The 26,128-nt window shown below is 40.5% G+C and overlaps 2 protein-coding genes across 3 annotated transcripts in view; one reads left to right on the plus strand and one right to left on the minus strand.

Annotated features, from left to right (window-relative positions):
- Positions 1 to 19,320, plus strand: part of LOC107971125 (uncharacterized) — a 178,804-nt gene extending 159,484 nt beyond the window's left edge. The window contains exons 5-6 of the mRNA XM_063804944.1: positions 5,250 to 5,442; positions 18,498 to 19,320. Coding sequence (XP_063661014.1) covers positions 5,250 to 5,285 — 36 coding nt within the window. The 3' untranslated portion in view covers positions 5,286 to 5,442; positions 18,498 to 19,320. The remainder of the gene's footprint in view (positions 1 to 5,249; positions 5,443 to 18,497) is intronic.
- MTMR8 (myotubularin related protein 8) overlaps positions 1 to 25,914 on the minus strand; it is a 129,724-nt gene extending 103,810 nt beyond the window's left edge. Inside the window, exon 1 of one of the 2 annotated variants that reach the window (XM_521093.5) lies at positions 25,765 to 25,914. In XM_521093.5, the coding sequence (XP_521093.2) occupies positions 25,765 to 25,788 (24 nt within the window). In that variant the 5' untranslated portion in view covers positions 25,789 to 25,914. The remainder of the gene's footprint in view (positions 1 to 25,764) is intronic. The other variant, XM_063804943.1, reaches the window with a different exon arrangement.
- Between the last annotated feature and the right edge of the window lie 214 nt (positions 25,915 to 26,128).

Raw genomic sequence — 26,128 nt, forward strand, 5'->3', positions numbered from 1 at the left:
TGGACACAGGGCAGTGAGCATCACACATGGGGGCCTGTCATGGAGTAGGGGGCAGGGGAAGCGATAGCATTAGGAGAAATACCTAATGTAAATGATGAGTTGATGGGTGCAGCAAACCAACATGGCACATGTATACCTATGTAACAAACCTGCACATTGTCCACATGTACCCTAGAACTTAAAGTATAATTTAAAAAAAAATTATCCAGTCTCAGGTATTTCTTTATTGCAATGCAAGAACAGGCCAGTTCAGAAGGTCAAATGTGATGGGATATTATGCAGCTATTAGAAGCAATGGGTTAGATGTACATATAGCAATATAAATATGACAGGGAAAAAAGTAAGAAACAGAATGATATACAGAAGGCATCACTATATAAACTAAAATTTCATGTGTATAAAACAACTATCATGTTTTGAAAGACTTATTCTAATACAAATCACATTAATCATATTAGAATGCTTGCCTGTGATGGGGGAGTGGAATGGGAAAAAAATGGGCTAAGTAATTAAATAAAAACAAGAGGTAGCTTTTCATGGACCAATGATGATAAGTACCAAGAATTGAGGAGCACATTATGAACTCAATGCAATACACCTGAGGTTAGAAAAATAGAACAAAACAAACTAAAAAGCCATCTTTCCTTTTCAGAAACATGAGAAATAATCTTAGATATTTAAATGGTGTTGTATGATGTTGGCCTCTTTAACACATAGGTGAATGAGTGGTTCAGAACCCCTGCTTCTAACATGTATATTCATATCCTTAGGTGTCATGATTTTCATTTACAAAATGAAAATTTTCATTTATAAAGAAAAAAAAAGGAAAGGCGAGATGCTTGTGAACATAAAATCCCTAGCCCAATGATCTTTTCATTCACATGTTCTCTTGTTGACATCCACGAGTCATTAGCCCAAAGTCTGCCAGTGTGACAAATTATGTAGACAAATTACATATAGCTAAAAGGGATAACACAAAAATGGTATCACCTTTTTCCCTGAAGGCATTTAAGAAAAGGATATTCATTTATCTACTGAGGCCTTGATACTTTCTCTTATATAGTCATGCACCACATAACAACATTTCAGTCAACAATGTACCACAAATACAATGGTGGTGGGAGCAATAGGCTATATACCACATAGCCTAGGTGTGTAGTAGGTTTGTGTAAGTACACTCTATGTTGTTCACACAATGACAAAATTGCCTAGTGAGGCACTTCTCAGAACATATCCCCATGGTAAAGTGATGCATGACTGTAACTGTAAATGTGCTCTAATTAGGGATCCTCAATATCCAAGACAGACCAGGTATGGTGGATCAAACCTGTAATCCCAGCACTTTGGGAAGCCAAGGTGGGAGGATTGCTTGAGCCCAGGAGTTCAACACTATCCTGGGCAACATAGCAAGAACTCGTCTCTACAAAAAACAATAAAAATAATTAGCCAGACATGGTGGTGCATGCCTGTAATCCCAGCTACTTGGGAGGCTGAATCAGAAGGATCACTTGAACTCAGGAGTTTGAGGCTGCGATTGCACCATGACACTCCACACCAGCCTAAGTGAGACAGCAAGTCCCTAGCTCAATCAATTAACAAATCAATCAGTATCAAAAATGTTCTCCTTATTAATCTTGTAAAGTATAAATAGCTTATTTACATTTATAAGAAAAGCATTACAAGCTCAACAGATGAAGTAGCCAAAGAACATGAACAGATAATTCACATAAGAGAAAATAAAAATGTGATGAGTTAAATTTCACTAGTAATGACAGAAATGCTAATTTTAAATGACATGGAGCTACTATTTTATACGTATTAAATTTGAAAAACATCAAATACTAGCATGGTTGTGGTAAAACTGGTATGCTTATACAGTGCTGATTGCAATGCTATATCACGTTTAGAAAGCAATATGGAAAAACTGTCAAGAACATATAAGTATAAACCAGTATCCTTTGACCGAATACCCTACTGTTAGAAGTTTATCCTCAGAAATGTATCTTTATACATTGCTGATTGCAATGCTATATCACTTTTAGAAAGCAATATGGAAAAACTGTCAAGAACATATAAGTATGAACCAGTATCTTTTGACCCAATATCCCTACACTTAGAAGTTTATCCTCAGAAAATCAAATTTATACACATGAGAATATTCCCTGAGATTCTGCCAATAATAGGAGAAAACTAGAAATACCTGTATGTCCAATAATAGGGGAAAGGATTAGGTAAATTTAAGAACATTATATTAAAATGGACTATTAAGTAGATAAATAATACTATGGTTCCTAGGTAGGTGCCTTTCACATATTAAGTGTACAAAAATTAACTAGATCTGAAATTTGGTGCCATTAAAAATTTTTCAAGAACTGTATAAAAATATTTAACATAATAATAAATTTAAAAGTTAAGTAAAAATATTATAAATATGTTAAACAATGTAGGTATGCATACAAAGAGTAGATGAGAACATAATGGAATGAAAACGGTAGCCTAAATTTAGAATGACAGGATTTGGGGTAATCCTTAATGTTAAGATTTTTAAAACTTTTTTATTATGAAATAATTATAGATTCATAGGAAATTGCAAAAAAATAAAAAATTTACAGGAAGGTCCCAAGGACCTTTTGCCCAGTCTCTCAAAATTTAACATCTTACAATAACTATATTATGTCATCAAAACCAGGAAAATGATATTGGTACAATCCACAGATCTTATTTGGATTATACCCATTATATATGTAGTTATACATGTATACCAGGTAACAGTTATAAATTGTGTGTGTGTGTATGGCTATATGCAATTATATCACACGTATAGCTTTGTGTAACTATCAGCACAATCATGATACATACATACATACCACAAAACTCCCTTCTGCTATTTCTTTAGAGTCACACCCATCCCTTCTCCATCGAACCCTTGGCAAACACTAATCTGTTCTTCATCTCTACAATTAATTCTTAAAGAATATTATATAAACAGAACCATTCAGTATGTAACCTTTTGAGATTGGCCTTATTCACCCAGCATAATTCTCTTAAGATTCATCCAGGTGTTTGCCTATATCAATAGTTTACCTCTTTTCATTGATTAACAGTATTGCAACTGTATGGATATATCATAAGTTATCTAACCATTTACTCACTGAAGGGACATATGGGTAGTTTCCAGTTTGGGGCTATTATGAATAAAGCTGCTATGAACATAGTACACAAGTTTCTGCATGAAAATAGGTTTTCATTTCTCTGGGATAAATGGCCAAGAGTGCAATTTCTGTAATATTTTTTAATGACAAATTAAAATTCATATGTATGCACTTAAAGGAAAAGAGTACTTCATTGTCAGACAAATAACTCTGACAGGGCTGGGCCAATCAATCCACAGACCCCAATAACACCAATCTAGGAAGTATGTCCAAGCCAAAAGTGGGAACAAAGAGAGATGATAAACACTGTGCTATGCTCTACATGTGTTATCTCATTTAATCCTCATAATAACTATTTAAGATAGGTGATATTGTTAATCCCATTTCATATATGTGGAAATTGGGTCTCAGAGAGGTAAATTAACTTATCGAAGACCACATGGGTGGTTAAGTGGTGAGGTAAAGGCAGGCAGTGAGAAGCAAGAACCCAAACTCTTAACCATTTGATATGGTTTGGATTTGTGTCCTTTCCCAAATCCTATGTTGAATTGTAATCCCCAATGTTAAAGGAGGGGCCCAGTGGGAGGTGATTAGATCACGAGGGCAGATTTCCCCCTGGCTGTTCTCATGATAGTGAGTTCTCATGAGATCTGGTTGTTTAAAAGTGTGTAGCACGTCCCTCTCTCTCCCTCTCTCCTGCTCCAGCCATTTGAAAATAAACCTGCTTCCCCTTCACCTTCTGCCATGACTGAAAATTTCCTGAGGCCTCTTCAGCCATACTACTCATACAGCTTGCAGAACTATGAGTCAATTAAACCTCTTGTCTTTATAAACTACCCAATCTTCAGTTATTTCTTTATAGCAGTGTGAGAATGAACTAATACACCATTATACTATACTGCCACAGACTTATTAACCGTGTGTGGTTGGGGAGAGGAAGGGAACTGAAAAAACCTCCCACCCCTATGGCCCACCCTCTAAAAGAGGAAAGGTAACAAAAATGTAGTCAAAGCATGGAGGCTAGGGGAAGATGCCAAGATACCCCAATCTAAGCACACCACATTCTCTTTGGGCAGGGACAGATTAGAAGAGACAAGGCAGTAATAATGGGAACTTCCTGCCAAAGTAACTGTATCTGAAGAATACTGATCTTGTAGTAAGATGGTACAGCACTGGGCTCAAAGAAAAAAAGCCAAATGGACTCAGGAAGTTTTCTTTCAGCCAGATATCTTGATGTTCACTCTACCACAGAGCCAGACAACAGCAAAAATACAAACAACTAAAGCTAGATTTAATTCAGTAATTCTTTTTTGAATGCCTACTATGTACCAGATTCTGTGCTAAACCATCCCATGGGAAATAAAAGTAGAATGTATGAGACATTATAAATTATAAACTCCCAGGAGTTTATAATTTGTTGAAGAATGCAAACATGAACCCAACTCAATGCAACATAACAAAAGACATCCTGTGGTAAATGCCAAAACAGGTGCATGAGCAGAGCACTAGGGCAACCAGAGGTCCAAGTTTCAGAAAGATTCCCCTGGGAGACACCTAGAACTGAATATTCAAAGGTATTCTTTCTTTAATTCAAGATTCTGTAGTATCTACTATTTTCAGACTATGGAGTTAGGCATTTTAAGGGAAAATGAAATAAACAAGGCATGATCCCTCCCTACAACCATCCATTTAACAAACATTCATTGAGAATCTACTATATGCCAGGCACTGTGTCAAATGTTATAGAATTAAAGATGTCTAAGCACGCTCTTTATCCTAAAGGACTAACAGAGTTAGTGCTCACAAATCAGGCAAGGAAGTACCATCAGTATTTAGGAAACAGAATAAGGATTGTACTCAGCCAAGAGTGGAATGAAAGTAGTTAAAGAGAACTGAAAAAGGTTGCTGAACACCTATAGTAGGTTGAATGGCAGCCTCCTGAAAGACAGGTCTTCTTTCTAATACCTGGACCCTGTGAACGTGACCCTATTTGGAAAAGGGGTCTTTGCAGATATAAGTAAGTTAAAGATCTAAGATGAAATCATCCAGGACTGCCAAGGTGGGCTGCAAATCCAGTGATAAGTGTCCTTATAACAGACAGAGAGGAGACGGCACACAGAGAAGGATATGTGAAATGGAGGCAGAGATTGGAGCGATGGATATAGCCACCAGGAATGCTGACAGCTACCAGAAATTGGAAGATGCAATAAGGAAGGATTCTCCCTTAAAGCCTCCAGAGAGAGGGCAACCCTGCCAACATGTGAATTTCAGACTTCTGGGCTCCTGAACGGTGAGGGAATAAATTTCTATTGTTTTAAGCCAAAAAAAAAAAAAAAAAGTGAAGGAAGGGCCAGCTGTGGTGGCTCACACTTGTAATCCCAGCACTTTTGGGAGGCCAAGGCAGGAGAATCATTTGAGCCCAGGAGTTTGAGACCAGCCTGGGAAACACAGCAAAACCCCATCTCTACAAAACTTAGCCAGGCATGCTGGTGGGTGCCTGTAGTCCCCGCTACTCAGGAGACTGAGGAGGTGGGAGGATTGCCTGAGCTTGGGAGGCAGAGACTGCAGTGAGCTGAGAGCACACTACTGCACTCCACTCTGGGTGACAGAGAGAGACTGTCTCAATAGAAAAAAAAAAAGTAAAGGGATGGAGAAAGATATACCATGCTTACACTAATCAAAATAAGTTGAAGTACATATATTAATATAAGACATAAAAGACTTCAGAGCAAGGAAAGTTATCAGGAATGAAGAGAGGTGGAATGGTCTGAATGCTGGTGTCCCTCAAAAATTCATATGTTGAAATCTAACCCCTGCCAATGCAATAGTATTAACAGGTGGGGTATTTAGGTGGTGATTAGCTCATGAGGGTTCTCTGCTCATAAATGGGATTAGTGCTCTTATGAAAGAGGCTTAAAGGAGCTGTTTGCCCCTTCTGCCATGTGAGGAGGCAGCAAAAAGACCACTGTCTATGAACCAGGAAGTAGGCCCTCTCCAGATATCAAATCTGCATGCATCTTATCTTGGACTTCACATCCTCCAGAACTGTGGGCAATAAATTCTACTGTCTCACTGAGCGATATGGTTTGGCTCTGTGTCCCCACCCAAATCTCATGTTGAATTGTAATCCTCAGTGGTGGAGGACAGGCCTGGTGGGAGGTGACTGGATCATGAGGGTGGACTTCCCCCTTGCTGTTCTCATGATAGTGAGTAAGTTCTCACACGATCTGGTTGTTTAAAAGTGTGTAGCACTTCCCCTTCACTCTTTCCTGTTCCACCATGTGAAGATGTGCCTACTTCCCCTTTGCTTCCACCATTATTGTAAGTTTCCTGAGGCTTCTCCAGCCATGCTTCCTGTACAGCCTGCAGAGCTGTGAGTCAATTAAACCTCTTTTCTTCATAAATTACCCAGTCCCAGGTAGTTCTTATAGCAATTCAAGAACAGACTAATACAGAAAATTGGTACCAGAAAAGAAGAACATTGCTAAAAAGATACCTGAAAATGTGGAAGCAGCTTTGAAACTGGGTAATAGGCTTTGGGTGGAAAAGTTTGGAGGGCTCACAAGAAGACAGGAAGATAAAAGTTTGGAACTTCCTAGAGTTGTTGAATGGTCGTGACCAAAATGTTGATAGTGATATGGACAATAAAGTCCAGGCTGAGGTGGTCTCAGATGGAGATGAGGAACCTATTGGGAACTGGAGTAAAAGTCACTCTTGCTATGCTTTAGCAAAGAGATTAGTGGCATTGTGCCCTTGCTCTAGGGATCTGTGGAACTCTGAACTTGAGAGTGCTGATTGAGGGTATGTGGCGGAATAAATTTCTAAGCAGCAAAGTGTTCAAGATGTGCCCTGGCTGCCTCTAACAGCATACGCTCATATATGTGAGCAAAGAGATAATCTGAAACTCTAACTTATATTTAAAAGAGAAGCACAGCATAAAAGTTTAGAAAACTTGCAGCCTGGTCATGTGGTAGAAAAGAAAACCCATTTTCAGGGGAGGAATTCAAACTGGATGCAGAAATTTGCATAAGTAAAGAAGAGCCAGATGTTAATAGCCAAAACAATGGAGAAAATACCTCAAAGGCATTTCAGAGACCTTCACAGCAGCCCCTCCCATCACAGGGGAGGCCCAGGAGTGAATCAAGGTTTTGTGGTCTGGGCCCAGGGCCCTGCTGCCATACACAACCTCGGGACACTGCTGTGTCCCAGCCACTCCAGCTCCAGCCATGGCTAAAAGAACCCCAGATACGTCTCAGGATGCTGCTCCAGAGAGTGCAAGCTACAAGCCTTGGCAGCTTCCACATGGTGTTAAGCCTGCAGGTGCTCAAAGGGCAAGAGTTGAGGCCTAGGAGCCTCCACCTAGATTTCAGAGGATGTAGGGAGATGCCTGGATGTCCAGGCAGAAGTCTGCTACAGAGCTAGAGCCTTCATGAAGAACCTCTACTAGGGTAGTGTGGAAGGGAAATGTGGGATTGGAGCCCTCACAAAGAGTTTCCACTGGGGCACTGCCTAGTGGAGCTGTGAGAAGAGGGCCACCATCCTCCAGACCCCAGAATGGTAGATCCACCCACAGCTTGCACTGTGCACCTGGAAAAGATCCACCCACAGCAAGCACTCTACAACAGTCTGTGAAAGCAGCCAAGAGGGCTGTACCCTGCAGAGCCACAAGGCAAAATGCCCAAGGTCTTCTGAGCCCACCCCTTGCATCACTGTGGCCTGGATGTGAGACATAGAGTCAAAGGAGATTATTTTGGAGCTTTAATATTTAATGACTACGCTGCTGGGTTTCAAACTTGCATGGTGCCTCTTTGTTTTGGCCAATATATCCCCTTTGGAATGGGAATATTTACCCAATGCCTGTACCTCTATTGTATCTGGAAGTAACTAACTTGTTTTTTATTTTACAGGCTCATAAGCACAAGGGATGTGTCTTGTCTCAGATGAGACTTTGGACTTGAACTTTGAATTAATGCTAGAATGAGTTAAGACTCTGGGGAACTGTTAAAAAGGCATGACTGTTTTGAAATGTGAGAAGGACATAAGATTTGGGACGGGCCAGGGTGGAATGATATGGTCTGGCTCTATGTCCCCACCCAAATATCATGTCGAACTGTAATCCCCAATGTTTGAGGAAGGGCTTGGTGAGGGTAATTGGATCATGGGGCAGACTTCCCCCTTGCTGTTCTCATGACAGTGAATTCTCACGAGATCTCATTGTTTAAAAGTGTGTAGCACTTCCCCTTTTGCTCTGTCTCTCTCTTACTCTGCCATGTGAAGATGTGCTTGCTTCCCCTTCACCTTCTGCCATGATTGTAAATTTCCTGAGTCCTTCCCAGCCATGTTTCTTGTACAGCCTGTGGATCTGTGAGTCAATTAAACTTCTTTTCTTCATAAATTATGCAGTTTCAGGTAGTTCCTTACAGCAATGCAAGAAAAAACTAATACACTAAATCTATAGTATTTTTGTTATAGCAGCCTGAACAGACTAAAACAAGAAGAAATACATAAAAATAGAGGGGTCAGTTCTCTAAGAACATATTTTTTAATATGATCATGGCTCATTGCAGCCTCAACCTCCTGGACTCAAGTGATTCTCCCATCTCAACCTCCCAAGTAGCTGGGATTACAGGCATAGATCACCATGCCAACGTAATTTTTTAACTTTTTGTAGAGAAAAGTTCTTACTATGTTTCCCAGGCTGGTCTCAAACTCCTCGCCTCAAATGATCCTCCTGCCTTGGCCTCCCAAAATGCTAGGGTCTCAGGCATGAGCCACTGTGCCCAGCCTGACACTTGAATGTAACAACACAGTTCTAAATAGCACATGGATCAAACAAGTTGCAAGAAAAATGTTTTTAAAACATTTCAAACTAAAAGAAAATACCTCTTAAAATTTGAAGGATATAGCAAAAGCAGTGCTTAGAAGAACATCTATAGCATTGAATGCATATATTAGAACAAAGAAAAATCTAAGGTCAATAATCTAAGCTTTTACCTTAGAAAACTAAAAAATACAAGAGCAAATTTAATCCAAAGTAAACTTCTGAAATATTATAGAGTAGAAATCAATGAAATTGATAACAGGAAATCAATAGAGAAAATCAACAAAACCCAAAGCTGGCTCTTTGAAAAGATCAAGAAATTGATAAGATGCTAGCCAGGCTAAGAAAGAGAGTGAAGACACAAATAACACCAGAAATGAAAGAGGGGCCATCACTACTGATCCTATGTACATTAAAAGGATAATGAAACAATATTATGAATAACTGTATGTCCACAAATTTGATAATCTAGGTGAAATGGACCAATACATCAAAAGACACAGTCTACCAAAACTCATACAAGGAGAAACAGATCATCTGAGTGGGCCATATCTATTAGAGAAACAAAATCCAAAATTAGCAATCTTCTAAAACAGAAAGGTTTAGGTCCAGATGGTTTCACTGGTGAATTCCACCAAACAATTAACAAAAAAATTATAGCAATTATCTACCATCTCTTCAAAATGGAAGCAGACAGAATACTTCCTAACTCATTCTATAAGGCCAGCATTACCCTAATTCCAAAACCAGAAAATACATTACTAGAAAGGAAAAGAACAGACTAATATTTTTCATGAACATAGATGCAAATATCCTCAACAAAATATTGGTGTATTAGTTTGCTAGGGCTGCTATAACAAAGTACCAGAAACTGGGCAGCTTAAGCAACAGAAATTTATTACCTCACAGTTCTGAAGTCCAGACAACCAAAATCAAGGTGTCAGCAGAACCGATTCCTTCTCAAAGATGTGAGGGAAGGATCTAACCCAGTCCTCTCCCCTAGGCTTATAGATAGACATCTTCTCCCTCTGTCTTTTCACATCAGCTTCCCAATATGCATGCCTGTGTCCAAATTTCTCCTTATAACCCAGTCACATTGGGTTAGGGCTCACCCTAATGACATCATTTTAACTTGATTACCTTTGTAAAGTCCCCATCTCAAAAAAAGTCATATTCTGAGGTTAGGACTTCAACATATGAACTTTTTGGGGGACACAATTCATACCATAAAAATTAGTAAATTGAATCCAACAATGTATAAAAATAATTATACACTACAACCAAGTGGGTTTTATTCCAGGTATGTAATGTTGGTTCATCATTTAACAATCAATTAATGTAATCCATTACATCAACAAGCTAAAAAGGAAAAAAAAAATCACAGTGTCATACCACTAGATGCAGAAAAGCATTTGACAAAATCCAATCCCCATTAATGATAAAAACCTCTCAGCAAACTAGGAACAGAGGGGCATTTCCTCAGCTTGATAAATAACATCTACAAAAAACCTACAGATAACATCAGTGGCTTAGCCTCACAAACACAAACCTCCTTTCAGTTAAACCAGGGAACTGACTTCACTGCACTGTGCCAGTTTCCCAACTATGCCTGCCACTGAGGTTATTACAAACACCAAATGAATATGTGTCTGAATTCACTTTGTAAACCACAAGAGATGATTATTCCAGAATAGTGTTACCCAGAAATGCTCACACGTTTCAAATTTCCATTAAATAATTATGTTATGGCTGTAGCAATTAAACTCTGCAGTGACTTAGCCTCACAACACAAACCTTCTTTCAGTTAAACCACTGGTACTACCTGGGCTATATGCCAGGGGAGATTTAAAAAAACATATTCGGGCTCCACCCTCAAAGGTTAACTTAATTGGTCTGAGGTGAGGCATTTAAATATTTTAAGCTCCATGGGTGATTCCATTGTGTAGCCACTGTTGAGAACCACTGAATTAATCCAAACTTCATCTAAATAAAATTTTTATTTGAGAAAAATTAAGGACATGGAAAAATCCATTGATCTGGAATTATTTTTTCATATTATACTTTAAGTTTTAGGGTACATGTGCACAATGTGCAGGTTAGTTACATATGTATACATGTGCCATGTTGGTGTGCTGCACCCAGTAACTCGTCATTTAACATTAGGTATATCTCCTAATGCTATCCCTCCCCCCTCCTCCCACCCTACAACAGGCCCTGGTTTGTGATGTTCCCCTTGCTGTGTCCATGTGTTCTCATTGTTCAATTCCCATCTATCAGTGACAACATGCTGTGTTTGGTTTTTTGTCCTTGCGATAGTTTGCTGAGAATGATGGTTTCCAGCTTCATCCATGACCCCACAAAGGACATGAACTCATCATTTTTTAGGGCTGCATAGTATTCCATGGTGTATATGTGCCACATTTTCTTAATCAAGTCTATCATTGTTGGACATTTGGCTTGGTTCCAAGTCTTTGCTATTGTGAATAGTGCCGCAATAAACATATGTGTACATGTGTCTTTATAGCAGCATGACTTATAATCCTTTGGGTATATACCCAGTAATGGGATGGCTGGGTCAAATGGCATTTCTAGTTCTAGATCCCTGAGGAATCGCCACACTGAATTCCACAATGTTTGAACTAGTTTACAGTCCCACCAACAGTGTAAAAGTGTTCCTATTTCTCCACATCCTCTACAGCACCTGTTGTTTCCTTACTTTTTAATGATCACCATTCTAACTGGTATGAGATGGTATCTCATTGTGGTTTAAAACAATGTGCATTTCTCTGATGGCCAGTGATGATGAGCATTTTTTCATGTGTCTTTTGGCTGCATGAATGTCTTTTTTTGAGAAGTGTCTGTGCATATCCTTCGCCTACTTTTCGATGGGGTTGTTTGTTTTTTTCTTGTAAATTTGTTGGAGTTCATTGTAGATTCTGGATATTAGCCCTTTGTCAGATGGGTAGATTGCAAAAATTTTCTCCCATTCTGTAGGTTGCCTGTTCTCTCTGATGGTAGTTTCTTTCACTGTGCAGAAGCTCTTTAGTTTAATTAGATCTCATTTGTCAATTTTGGCTTTGTTGCCACTGCTTTTGGTGTTTTAGACATGAAGTCCTTGCCCATGCCTATGTCCTGAATGGTATTGCCTAGGTTTTCTTCTAGGGTTTTTATGGTTTTAGGTCTAACATTTAAGTCTTTAATCCATTTTGAATTAATTTTTGTATAAGGTGTAAGGAAGGGATCCAGTTTCAGCTTTCTACATATGGCTAGCCATTTTTCCAAGCACCACTTATTAAATAGGGAATCGTTTCCCCATTTCTTGTTTTTGTCAGGTTTGTCAAAGATCAGATGGTTGCAGATATGTGGCATTATTTCTGAGGGCTCTGTTCTGTTCCATTGGTCTATATCTCTGTTTTGGTAGCAGTACCATGCTGTTTTGGTTATTGCAGCCTTGTAGTATAGTTTGAAGTCAGGTAGCGTGATGCCTCCAGCTTTGTTCTTTTGGTTTAGGATTGACTTGGCAATGCGGGCTCTTTTTTGGTTCCATATGAACTTTACAGTAGTTTTTCCAATTCTGTGAAGAAAGTCATCGGTAGCTTGATGGGGATGGCATTGAATCTATAAATTACCTTGGGCAGTATAGCCATTTTCACGATATTGATTCCTCCTGCCCATGAGCATGGAATGTTCTTCCATTTGTTTGTATCCTCTTTTATTTCGTTGAGCAGTGGCTTGTAGTTCTCCTTGAAGAGGTCCTTCACGTCCCTTGTAAGTTGGATTCCTAGGTATTTTATTCTCTTTGAAGCAATTGTGAATGGGAGTTCACTCATGATTTGGCTCTCTGTTTGTCTGCTATTGGTGTATAAGAATGCTTGTGATTTTGGCACATTGATTTTGTATCCTGAGACTTTGCTGAAGTTGCCTATCAGCTTAAGGAGATTTTGGGCTGATATGATGGGGTTTTCTAGATATACAATCATGTCATCTGCAAACAGGGACAATTTGACTTCCTATTTCCCTAATTGAATACCCTTTCTTTCCTTCTCCTGCCTGATTGCCCTGGCCAGAACTTCCAACACTATGTTGAATAGGAGTGGTGAGAGAGGGCATCCCTGTCTCATGCCAGTTTTCAAAGGGAATGCTTCCAGTTTTTGCCCATTCAGTATGATATTGGCTGTGGGTTTGTCATAGATAGCTCTTATTATTTTGAGATACAGAATTATTTTTAAAAACAACAACAAATTTAGGCCAATGGCTCTCCCTCTTAGCTGAATATTGGAATTGGAGAAGTTTAAGAAATACTGATTCTTTGGTCCCACCCCTAGATATTCTAACATAAATGATCTCAAGAGTGAAAAAGTTCCCCAGGTGATTCTAGTATGCAGCCAAGGATGAGAACACATTCATCCCATTCATCCTCTTATTTTCCAGGGGTAGGTTCCAAGCTTCACACTTAAATACAGAAACAACAACAACAACTATAATAACAAAATAGAGAAGTTACTATACACCAAGTATTGAGCTTTACATGTCATATTTCATTTGAGTCCTTACTACAACACAGTGCAGTTATGCTTCAAAGAAAAAAGATCTCTTTTGATCACCTGCCCCTAGGATTCTGTCCTGCAAAGTCATTCTTAAAACTGTTTTCCAATCCCAAGAGGTCTTATTTTCATGTACAAGCTAGGAAGGCATTCATTTCCAGCATAGAGCCATCCTTGCTGGAGGCATATAAATACAGATTAGATATATAGATAGATATAGCTACAGATATATTTTAACAAAATTATTGGAGACAGTATTATATATATGATATAATTTATAATTATATAGAATTCCAAAACCAAAAATTATATATATGATATATAAAACCAAAATCAGAAATTATGTATATTATTATACATATATAATTTATTATATATTATATAATTTGGTTCATGGTTCTGCAGGCTGTACAGTAAGCATGATGTTGGCATGTACTCAGCTACTAGGTAGGCCTCAGGAAACTCACAATCATGGTGGAAGGTGAAGAGGGAGCAGACACTCACACTGCGAGAGAAGAAGTAAAATGGGGGGAAGAAGCCACACACTTTCAAATGACCAGATTTCATGAGAACTCACACACTATCATGAGAACAGCACCAGAAGGATGGTACTAAACCACTCATGAGAGATGCACCCCCATCATCCAATCACCTCCTACCAGTTCCCACCTCCAACACCAAAGATTATAATTCAACATGAGGTTTGGTGGGGACAGAACCAAACCATATCATTCTGCTCCTGGTCCCCCAAATCTCATGTCCTACTCACATTGGAAAATACAATCATGCCTTCCCAATCGTCCCCAGAAAATCTTAACTCATCCCAGCATTAACTCAAAAGTCCAAAGTCTCATCTGAAACAAGGTAAGTTCCTTCTACTTTCTAGCCTGTAAAATCAAAAACAAGTTAGCTACTTCCAAGATACAATGGGGTTATAAGCATTGGGTAAACATTTCCATTCCAAAAGGGAAAAATCAGCCAAAAGAAAGGAGTTATAGGCCCCATGCAAGTACAAAACCCAGCAGGGCAGTCATTAAAACTTAAAACTCCTAAGTAAATAATATCCTTTGACTCCATGTCCCACATCCAGGGCACACTGCTGTGAGGGGTGGACTCTGAAGGCCTTCTGCATCTCTGCCCCTGTGGTTTTGCATTGTTCAGAACCTGCAGCTGCTCTCACAGGTTGTAGGTGAATGCCTCCAGGTTTTTCAGGTGCAGGGTGCAAACTACCAGTGGATCTCCCATTCTGTGGTCTAGAGGGTGGTGGCCTCCTTCTCACTGCTCCACTAGGTAGTGCCCTGGCGGAGACTCTGTGTGTAGGCTCCAACCCTACATTTCTCCTCTATACTGCCCTAGTAGAGGTTCTCTGTGAGGGCTCTGCCCCTGTAGCAGGCTTCTGCCTGGGTACCCAGGCATTTTCATACATCCTCTGAAATATAGGCAGAGGCCCCCAAGCTTCCTCTTTTGCAATCTGTGCCCCTGCAAGCTTAACACCATGTGGAAGCCACCAAGGCTTATGGCTTGAACACTTTGGAGCTAGAATCCAAGCTATATCTGGGCCCCTTTGTGCCAAGGCTGGAGCCAGAGTAGCCCAGATTTGAGAACCAGTGTCTTAAGGATGCCCAGGGCTGCAGGGCCTTCGGCCTGACCCACAAAACTATTCTTCCTCCTAAGTCTCTGGGTCTGTGATGGGAGGGGCTGCCATTAAGGTCTCTGAAATGCCTTTGAGGTCTTTTTCCCATTGTCTTGGCTATCACTATTTGCCTCATTTTTAGTTATGCAAATTTATCCAGCAAGTGGTTGCTCAGGAACCCATTTGAATTCTTCTTCTGAAAATGTGCTTTTCTTTTCTACCACATAGCCAGGCTTCAAATTTTCCAAATTTTTATACCCTGAAATATAAGTTCCAACCTTAGGACATTTCATTGCTTGTGCATCTGAGCATAGGCAGTTAAAAGCAGCCATGCCATTCTTGAACACTTTGCTGATTAGAATTTTGTTCATGCTAGATACACTAAATCATCATTCTCAAGCTCAAACTTCCACAGATCCCTAGGGCATGGACACAATCCAGCCAAGTTCTTTGCTAAGGCATAACACATGTGACTATTGCTCTAGTTCCCAGTAAGTTCTTTGTTTCCATCTGAGACCTCATCAGCCTGGACTTCATTGTCCATATCACTATCAGCATTTTGTTCACAACCATTTAACCAGTCTCTAGGAAGGTCCAAACTTTCCCTCATCTTCCTGTCTTCCTCTGAGCCCTCCAAACTCTTCCAACCTCTGCCCATGACCCAGTTCCAAAGCTGCTTCCAGATTTGCAGGTATCTTTATAGTAATGCCCCACTCCTTGGTATCAATTTTCTGTATTAGGCTGTTCTTGCATTGCTATAAAGGAATATCTGGGACTGGGTAATTTATAAAGACAAAAGGTTTAATTGGCTCACAGTTTTGAAGGCTTTAAAGGAAGAATGGTGGTGGTATCTGCACAGCTTCTTGGGAGGCCTCAGGAAGCTTATAACCATGGTGGAAGGTGAAGGGAGAGCAGGCATCTCACATGGCAGAGCAAGAGCAAGGGTAGGCGGTGAGGTGCCACATACTTTTTAAACAACCAGATCTCATAATTCACTCACTATCATGAGGACAGCACCAGAAGGATGGTGCTAAACCATTCATGAGAAGTCCATCCCCATGATCCAATTACCTCTCACTAGGCCCTGTCTTCAACATTGGGGACTACAATTCAACTTGAGACTTGGTGGGGACAAAGATCCTAATCACATCAGAGACCATTGTTTTGGACAGAGCTCCTGCACTTGGTCCCAAGAGGCCAGACCAAACCAATAGGGATTCACTCAAGTTAAATGTCTCATAATCAAACTGAAACTTTAAAGAAACATACAGATCCCCAAACGGACCAGTTTTTCCTGAGAACAGGAGACTCCAATCTACCTGAATCAGCTTAATAAGGAAGTCTTCTCTGCTTTCACCCTGACAAAAAAAAAGTAACCTGAAGTAACCTCATGTTAACTGATTATTTTTATTCTATTCTGTTTTCTGGTTCCCACCTTACAAAATACACTGTTCTGTTAATGCCCAGTGGGAACGCTCATTCTATTTTGTAGAATGGAGGTTCCCCAATTCATGAATTAGATCTATAACTAAATTTTCTTGTAATTTTGTCTTTTGATAATATAGAAGGTGGCTAAAGGGTGGCTGGAGAAGAAGAGGCAAGTGAAGTCAGCTACAAGGGGCCAGCTATAGAAAGGAGGGAGCAAGGTGGGACAAGGCCAGAGAAGGATTAAACAGTTAAGTGAAAAGCCAGAGGGACCAGTGTAAGATAAATGAAAAAGAACTCTCAGAATTCAGGGGGCACTTTAAAACCAAAAACCCACATGGGGATGAGAGGGGAAAAACAACTCACAGGAATCTTCAGGCACAGAATAAGTAGAACACTCCCCCTACCACCATGGAAAATACTTATGGGAAAAGCTGCAAAGAACTACAGCAAGAGAACCATGGGTATAAACCATTTCCTTACCTGATGGGGAAGCTGCAGGGAGGCATTGTGCTAATCTCAATGCAGAAGGATATGTAAACATGATAGAAATAGTTTGGTGAAAGCATGTCATCATTTCAGCCAACTAAAAGTCAAAAAGCGCCAGGTACAGTGGCTTTCACCTGTAATTCCAGAACTTTGGGAGGCCCAAGTAGGAGGATTGCTTGGGCCCAGGAGTTCAAGACCAGCCTGGGCAACATAGTGAGACCTCATATCTACAAAAAAAAAAAATGTTAAAAAAATTAGCCATGTGTGGGGCCATGCTCCTGTGGTCCCAGCCACTCAGAAGGCTGTGGTGGGAAGGATCGCTTAAGCCTGGGAAGTTGAGGCTGCAGTGAGCCAAGTTCATGCCACTGCACTCCAGCCCAGGCGACAGAGCAAGGCCTTGTCTCAAAAAAGGAAAGAAAGAAACTAGGCTTGCCCCTGCTAGACAAAGTGTATTGTGATTAGATTAAAAGAAAAACATCAGTGTCAATTGCACAGGGCCTCACTCACTCACACTCAGGAAAAGAAGTCACACTTCAGGGGAAAGAAATGGTCAAGGGATGAGTAGTAGGAATTGAAAAAAACAAAGCATCTTTAGCTTTCTCCTGACTGTCCCAGAGATCCTTATGCAGTCCTGAATGGTAGGAGATGCTCAACAAGAGGAAAAACTGGTCACTCAGAAGAAATTCCTGCTAAGGCCCAGGGCACTACCTACCAAACGGCTACATTATGCAAGTACAAAGAGTGCTGTGTGACACTTGGAGAACAGTCTTTGAGGAAGCCTGAAGGGAGGGGAAAATTATTGATATCCAGGCTGAACTTCCTCTATAGTATGTCTCCCAAAGGCAGGAATCCTGTGCCTATTAGCAGGTAGGACCTTCTAGGAGACTTGCAGTTACTCAGACCCTCCCCTCTTTCTACTCAAAGGCACCAGGGCCCCATCTGTTTCTGATACAGTGTTATAAGAGGGTTCCTCTACCCGTTGTGCTTTTACCTGGCAGAAACTGAGGTCTCACAGAATATGTGTGTGGGGTTGGGGGTGAGGGGAAGAGAGAACGAGAGAGAGAGATTGGGGGGAGAGAGAAGGAAAAGACAAAAAGGAAGGGGAGAGAAGGGGATGCAAGAGGGAAGGTAAAAAAGAAGGGAGGAGAGAGGAAAGGAGGGAGGAGGAGAGAGAAGAACAAGGAGAAGAGAGGGAGAGTAAAGAGAAGGAGACAGAGAAAGATGAAAAAAGAGAGAAAAGGAGAGAAAAGAGGCTGACCACCACTAGGTACGGTACAGATTTTAATTCCCAGGCAGGCCACCCAATTGTTTTGTTATTTCTCCACTCCTGAGCTGTAGATAGAGCACTCTGACATTTATAAGAACTTTGCTCTTGGAGAAGCTGTGAACCATAATCCACGTTTGTCTGTTTGTTTTTCTCATTTTCTTTCTAGGAAGGGAGGAAGAGAGGAAATCAGGTGTACTTCAGAGGTCTCTGAATCCATCTACCGTCCTGATTTGCCACAATTATTGGTAACAACTTAGATGCACTGCAATAATAAATAAAAGAAGTGACACCTGGCTCTAGAATACCAACCAGTGTAATGATATTCATCAGTCACATCCATGTCCCAAGCAAGTCCTGCCCCTTGTGTCATTGCCCCCAACAGCAGAGAGCATTCATCATGAAAACAACTGCTGTGCCCTGTATGTATTAAAAACGGCAGGCTTTTATGACAAGCCTCTCTAATTTAGGTCTCTTCTTTAAAGTAATAAGCGAGAAAATATGTAACAGGAGGAAGGAAGGGGAATGGTGGAATACTTTTGTGTCAAGATGTACAAGGTCATTGAAGGTTAAGTGTTAAAAATACAATCCAGACTAGCCTTGAACTTATGCCTCTCCACACCCTACTTCTCCATGTCCCTCCAACTAAAGCAAATTTCAGACTTGGAAAGGAATCCTGCATCTTGCGGTCCCCACATCTATCATTTTTAAATGCTGAAAGCACTCAAGAGTTAGAAGGAACCTTCCAGATTGATACCAGCATTTCTTAAGGCATGTTCTATGAATCCTAGTTCCACAGATGTTAATAGGCATGTACACACATGCACACACACAGTTCTGTGGTCAGCATAGGGGAACACTGGGTGAAACAAACATAAGCAGGTTTATTGCAGGGCTTCTCGGAGCCTTTAATAGGTGAACATTCACTATGAATCTCCACAGTGTTTGTGGTGTTAATATATTTTACCTTAGAATCATTTTTTTAAAACAAATTATCTTGTGGGACTAGTGTTCATCAGGAACATAGTTTAGGAAATGCTAGTATATCCACTCAGCTCATTTTATTGAAGCACTATAGTACATGGGTAAAGAGCACAAACTTGGGTCACAGACTGTTTGGCTTCGTATTTCCAGCTCTGGGCAAGTTGCTTAAGCTTTCTGGATGCTTTCTTTATATTTAAAATGAAGATAATAGTATTGTTGCAAGGGTTAAATTAGCATATAAATATGTAATACTTACATAAAGCACTTAGAATAGTACCTGGCACATAGCAATTGCTCTATAAAGGTTAAATATTATTTTACTGATGAAGAAAGTGAAGCCTAGAGAGGTAAAAAGACAGTCTAAGGTCACATAGCATGTCAGTATCAGAAGTGGGGCCAGAATTCAGGTCTCCTAACTCTCTGTCTAGTATTGGTGTCTCAAATGATGAAAATGTCTTTAGTACTTAGCAAAACATCTCTCTAAAGCACTTAAGTGTTTTACCACAAAAACCAGAAAATGATATCTAAAAAGACACAACCCTAAAACAAATCCCAGTGGTTTCTAGGAGTAACTGCTTAGTTGGGGTGTCCCAAGTACAAAATGAGGTTGAAGGAGTGGGTTTTGGTGGTGAGGAAAATTATTCCAATGCCTATAAAACAGTGTCTAAAATGACAGACCACTGCCACCAGGGCTTTCTAGGTAGCCTCTTTCCTTGCAATGTAGTACCAAGAGGCTTTCTGGATGCTCAGGCAAATCTCCCTGAGACAGGCTGATCTTTGACACCTCCCATGACTAATGTATACTAAAGCCTCTACTATTGTTTGGCTCTGATGGAGAGAGGAAAAAACACACAGTTATAGAGCACTTATAATGTGCCAGGCCCTCATCATACCTTATCTTAATCTTCATCATAGTCCCAACAGACTCAGAGTGTTTAAGTGATTGCCCAAGAACTCAGAGCTAATAAATAATATAGATTGAATTCAAAGCCAGCTTTGTCCATGCTTTTTCCATTATATCACACTATTTCCTAGACTGGAAGGATCACAGTGAAGCCAACTGGAGTTGCAATTTTGGGAACTGGAAGGGGAGCACAATTCTCACCTCTGGAAATCTCATTTCCTTCATAATGAAAAACACTTCTTTACCCAGTTTTATGTTTCTTTATTTTGACCCTGCTTCTTGTCTAAATGCATTTCAGGTTGTTAATAATAAAAGACAGATCTACAAATAGGTTATTAGAATGAAAACCAAAGCCATGAAGAGTGGGAGGAAGCAATTATGCTAAGTACAAGGGCTAATGTAGTTAACATGACTGAACATTTGGCCTTAGTTTCCTGGAAGTAAAGGCAAAAATTATCTGCTTTTAAGAAAGCTTCATACAAATTGTAATCTCCTGTGTGGTACTACAAAGTGTTACAAAGTGTTATTAACATACTACAAAGTGTTATTATTTTTTATTATTACTATCCAGGATAGCATTCTGTACCCATCTGGCACTCCAATTATTTTGGATGTCGTTTCTGTGATAACTCCACAGTTTATTATAGTCTGAACAAGCTATGCATACTAAACAATTAAAAGACAATGCTACATCTGCTACTTGCTAGATGTTTGACCTTGGATAAAAAACTCTAGCTCTCTGGACTCAGTTTTCACATCTGTGAAATGAGAGGCTTGGACCATCACTAGATGATCTTTATTTATTAATTAACTTAGTTATTAGCAGCTTTATTGAACTATAATTTACATACCATAAAATTCACCTTTTTTTTGAAACAGGGTGTCACTCTGTCGCCTAGGCCAGAGTGAAGTGGCACTATCAGAGCTCACTGCAGCCTCGACCTCCCAGATTCAAGCCATCCCCACCCGCCCCCCCAAGCCTCTCGAGTAGCTGAGACCACAGGTGCAAACCACCACACCCAGCTAATTTTTTAAAATTTTTTGTACAGATGAGGTTTCACTATGTCACCCAGGCTGGTCTCAAACTCCTGGGCTCAAGTGATCCTCCCATCTGGGGCTCCCAAAATGTTGGGATTACAGGCTTGAGCCAACCAGGCCCAGACAAATTCACTCTTTTAAGTATACAATTCAATTAGTTTTAGTAAATTTGGAGTTGTACAACCATCACCACAATGTAATTTTAGAACATTTCCATCATTCCAAAAAGAAACTTCATCCCCATTCCTCATTTAGATAATCTTTTAAAAGGTCCTTTCTAACTTTTCCATTTCTAGACTTATAAAGCTTTAGTAGCTCCTTGGCTATTTACAAGTTCAAATTCCTCAGTGTAACATTCAAAGTCCTTTACAATCTATAAAATCTTTCACTGTCTTTTTTTTCTACCCACACAAATGTAGAAATTACTTTTTTTGTGTTAAAACATTCCTTAATGAGCTAGCAATTATTTATGTGAAGGAGAGTCCAGAAAACAGATTTTTGACTAAATTATCCTTGTCCTTGATTAAAGAGATTCATGAATTAAACACATAACACTATTCTCTAGAGTAGTTACTGAGGTCTAAGAGGCTGTAAACTTGGAAGAGCTTCTCCCTGCCTGTCAGGCTGCTCCCATCAGATCACAAGACAGAATAGACATATTTTTCAGTCTCTTTCATTTTTGGACCTTGTGCTTGGCATCTCATCACCTTACTTAAGAGATCCCAGAGGGCAGTTGCCATATCCATATCCAGTTATGTATCCTTGGCTCCCAATGTGATATTCTGCATATAATAATTAATAACGATGATGATAGTGACTGGTAGCTAAATTAAGCATCTACCATGTGCCAGACATTGTTCTAAGCACTTTACAGATACTAACTTATTTAATTCTTGTAACAACCCTGTGAGATAGGTACTATTTTCAACACCATCTTATAGATGAAGAAACTGAGGCAAAAGAGATTATATATTTGCCAAAATCACAAAGCTAGTTAAGTAGCAGAGTTGAGATTTTATTTCAGACAGCCTGGCTCCAAAGTATGCACTCTTAAACCACAGCAAATTGTCAAACCAGTTGAAGCTCAATAAATGTTAATTGCATAAAGCCTTATTATTAAGGTTCCATTCCAGGAAAGAAAAGTAATTAAGAATTCTGGGTGCCAACTGACACAGATGTAATGAGGGTAGGGAAAAATACATAGAACAAATTCTGATTCAGATAGGAGAGTCACCAAACTTTAGGGCAGGTCTGAGATGCTCCAAAAATGGTTGTTGAACCCTAAGCTATATCTTAGAAAGATAGATCTGTTCTCATACATAGGTTGTGGGAATGTAAAATTGGTAGTGTCTAGATGAACATATGCATATTCTACGGCCCAGAAATTCCACTCCGATGGCATATACCAACAAAAATGTATATTTAAATCTGTCAAAATGTACTATTGGCAAAAGGCAGAAACTGGAAATTCCCCATCAACAGAAGAATGGATAAATCGCATGTGGCATGTTAACAAAACATAATATAGCAATGAGAATGATCTATAACTTCAAGAAATAATATGGATAAATCTTTCAAACAATGTTGAGCAAAAGAAGTCAAACACAAAAGAGAATGTATTAATCCATTTATATTAAGTACAACAAAAGAGTAAAATGAATGTATCCTGTTAGAGGTCAGTATAGTAGTTTACCCTTGGGAGGGGTATTGACTGGAAGGGGGCATGAAGTGGACTTCTCGTAATGTTCTTTTTTTTTTTTTTTTTGGTTTTTTTTTGTTTTTGTTTTTTTTAATCTCAGTAGCGGTTGCACAGGTGTGTCCAGTTTTTAAGTTTATAGCACAATGAATACTTCCAATCTATACACTTTTCTTTATGTGTACTGTACTTCAATAATTTTTTAAAGTCTTCCTGAGTAAAGAAAAAGACTCAAGCAAGAGCCAAAAATAAAAGTCACTTTTGTACTTGACATACACAACTAATGACTGACAAACTCAAAGTTATCCCTTTGACCTGAGATGGACAAGGCAGATGTCTCTCTCTTTTATGGAAACAGTGAGTTAACAAAAGGGAGGCCATTTTAATCCCGAGCCATTAATGCAACCCTAATCCTTTCTAGAAACTGAGAAAAAAACAGACTCACAGCAGCATACCACCTGTGGGCACTCACAGCCCTGCCAGGCACCAAAACAAATACTAATTCTGCTTAAAGAATCAAGTCTTCATTTGGAGTTTTTATTTATATTTCAAGACTAATCACACTATCCATGCAGTACAAATGGAGTCTGACCATGATGCAAGTTTAAGTTTTCTTGAGCACGAACCCTATCCCAGCACCAGTCTGAGCACTCCTATCTTTGTTTATTAGGCAAGCATTCCACATCTATGGATCTCAGTTTCCTCATCTGTAACATGGGAATAATAATAGTATCTCCTAATAGGTTATTGTAAGGATTCAAGGCATATTTCAGGTAAAATATTGAACACAGTGCCTGTCACATAGTTAAATATTCTATACGTATTAGCTGCTATTATAATTTTCGTATGGGCCCGTTAATGGTTTCTTCTCCCTTCCAATTTCCATACAGCCAGCCCAGTTTATAGCTTCAATCCCTAACAGGGGAATTTTAATATTTTAACACTCAAGGACAGGAGCAGTTCTGCTTCCCCATCTTCCCCAGTTGTCAAAAGAGAGAAAAAAGGAGTATTCGAGTGAGCTGATTTTGAACTAGACAAGTAACGTGGCCCAAGCTTAGGTGGGTTGGGAGAAAAGGGAGTCTGGACAACAGAAGTTCCTTTCCTTTAATGGTACCACCTTCTTATACCATGTCAGAGGACCCGTACAAATGACATGATCCGGAAACAAAGGGACACAGAAAAAGGCAAGGCTGGCTGGCTTTTACACGGGATGTGGTTATCCTCCCCGAGAAAGGCCCTGAAGAGGAGGGAGTCAGAAAAAAAGGTTAAAGGTTGGAGTTTGTGCTTTGCCCATCAGGCAGCATCAAAGTTTTATGCTAAAAAGTGGGCAAAACATTACTAGTTACAAAAACTCTTTCACACACATCCTCTTATTTAATCCCACAACCATCTTGTGAAGTGAGCCGGGCAAATTTCATTATCCTCATTTGGTAGGTGTATCAGTCTGTTTTCAAGCTGCTGATGACATACCCGAGACTGGGCAATTTACCAAAGAGGTTTATTGGACTTAACAGTTCCACATGGCTGGGGAGACCTCACAATTATGGAGGAAGGCAAGGAGGAGCAAGTCACATCTTACGTGCATGGCAGCAGGCAAAGAGAGAGCCTGTGCAAAGAAACTCCCGTTTTTAAAACCATCAGATCTCATGAGACCCATTCACTATCACAAGAACAGCACAGGAAAGCCCTGCCCCCATGATTCAACCGTCTCCCACCGGGTCCCTCCCACAACACGTGAGAATTACGGAAGCTACAAGATGAGATTTGGGTGGGGACACAGAGAAAAACCCTATCAGTAGGTGAGGAAAGCTAAGGCTCAGAGAGGTTAAATAATTTGTCCGAAGTCATTAGCTAAGTAGTTGGTGGGGGTGCAGTGGGCAGCACTTTAATTCAAGTCTTCTGGCTTCAAAATCCATGCTCTTTCCATTAAAAACACGCTGGATTTTTTACCAGGACTTCAATTAGCCTGGACCACGTGTGTTATGATCAACAGGAAAAAATAACCACAGACTAGTTGTGAACTTTTCACTGTTCCCCAGCCCCAGACAGGAGAAAGGAGGGAAGTGGATTTGAAACAGAAAGGGGCTGGCGTTGGGAAGGGAGGGAGTAGGATCTGGAAAGATGAGAGGAAAAAGTAGCAGAAGTAACTCTAACTCGGGACTGGCTAAAAACAGGTGACAACTGGCTAGATAAACCTCTTGGGTTTCTCCTACCGGCTAAGCAGAGCCAGATCCACTCTGCCCCACTCCTCTTCCTTTTCCATTGCCCAGCTTTGGCTGAAGAGATGCTGTGGCCCCCACAAACCCTCACAGGCATGCCGTGGAGCTGGAGCGAGAGTGGGGTTCTGGGCAGTCCCTGGGGAAGGTTAGTGGCTGGAGGAGCCAAGAGGATGGTGAAGAAACGCTCGATAAAGGAAGTAACTCCGCAGGAGGCAGAGCAATGTGGGGTATTCGCGAATGGCGGTTACAAGTGCAGCTAGTATAAAAAGCTGAGATAAGGGTGAGTGTGAGGTCAAGGCTAGGGAGGAGCTGGAGTCAGAGGGCCAGAACAGGCGTGCACCAGGAGCGGGGGCGGTGTCGCGTAAGGGGACAGTGGTGCAGACCACCTCTTTCCCGGCCGCTGACGCCCGCAAGCAGATCCTAAGAAGAGGTGTTTGGTTGAAAGGGGGTGTGGACCCAGAAAGAGAACCCGGGACCCCGCACAGGAAAGACGCGTCAAAGAAGGCTGAGAAGGCTGAGGAGGTGTGTCTGGGCTCCCAGGTGAGCACCAAGAGGAAGCTCGCAGCTGTCAGCCTCGCTTAACTCTTCTCCTTACCTTGGGTACCGTAATATGATCCATGACTGCAGTTCCCGCCACCGGAAGATCTCAGTGCTACTCCGGATGCCGCCGCCACCGGTCTAGCCGCCTCCTGCCTCAACCCGGGTTTCTACCCCCGCCCTCCCGGTCCTGGCTCAAACTCTCGTCACCTGATCCTCGGCGAAAGCTCCTATCGCGACACTTTGACCGTAGCCGTTCCCGCCATCTTGCTTCCTGGCAAGTGCCCTTTTCTTCGGGAAATTGATTATTCTGGTTCAGGTTCAACGTTTGGCCGAGTCTTTAAGTCCCAGATTCGAGTACTGCCACCCTTCTCACCCTTCTTGATGCTATAAGGGCCCTGAACACAGATGTCACTCCTTTA

Source organism: Pan troglodytes, chromosome X (assembly GCF_028858775.2).
Source record: "Pan troglodytes isolate AG18354 chromosome X, NHGRI_mPanTro3-v2.0_pri, whole genome shotgun sequence".
In the NCBI taxonomy this organism is placed as follows: Eukaryota; Metazoa; Chordata; class Mammalia; order Primates; family Hominidae; genus Pan; species Pan troglodytes.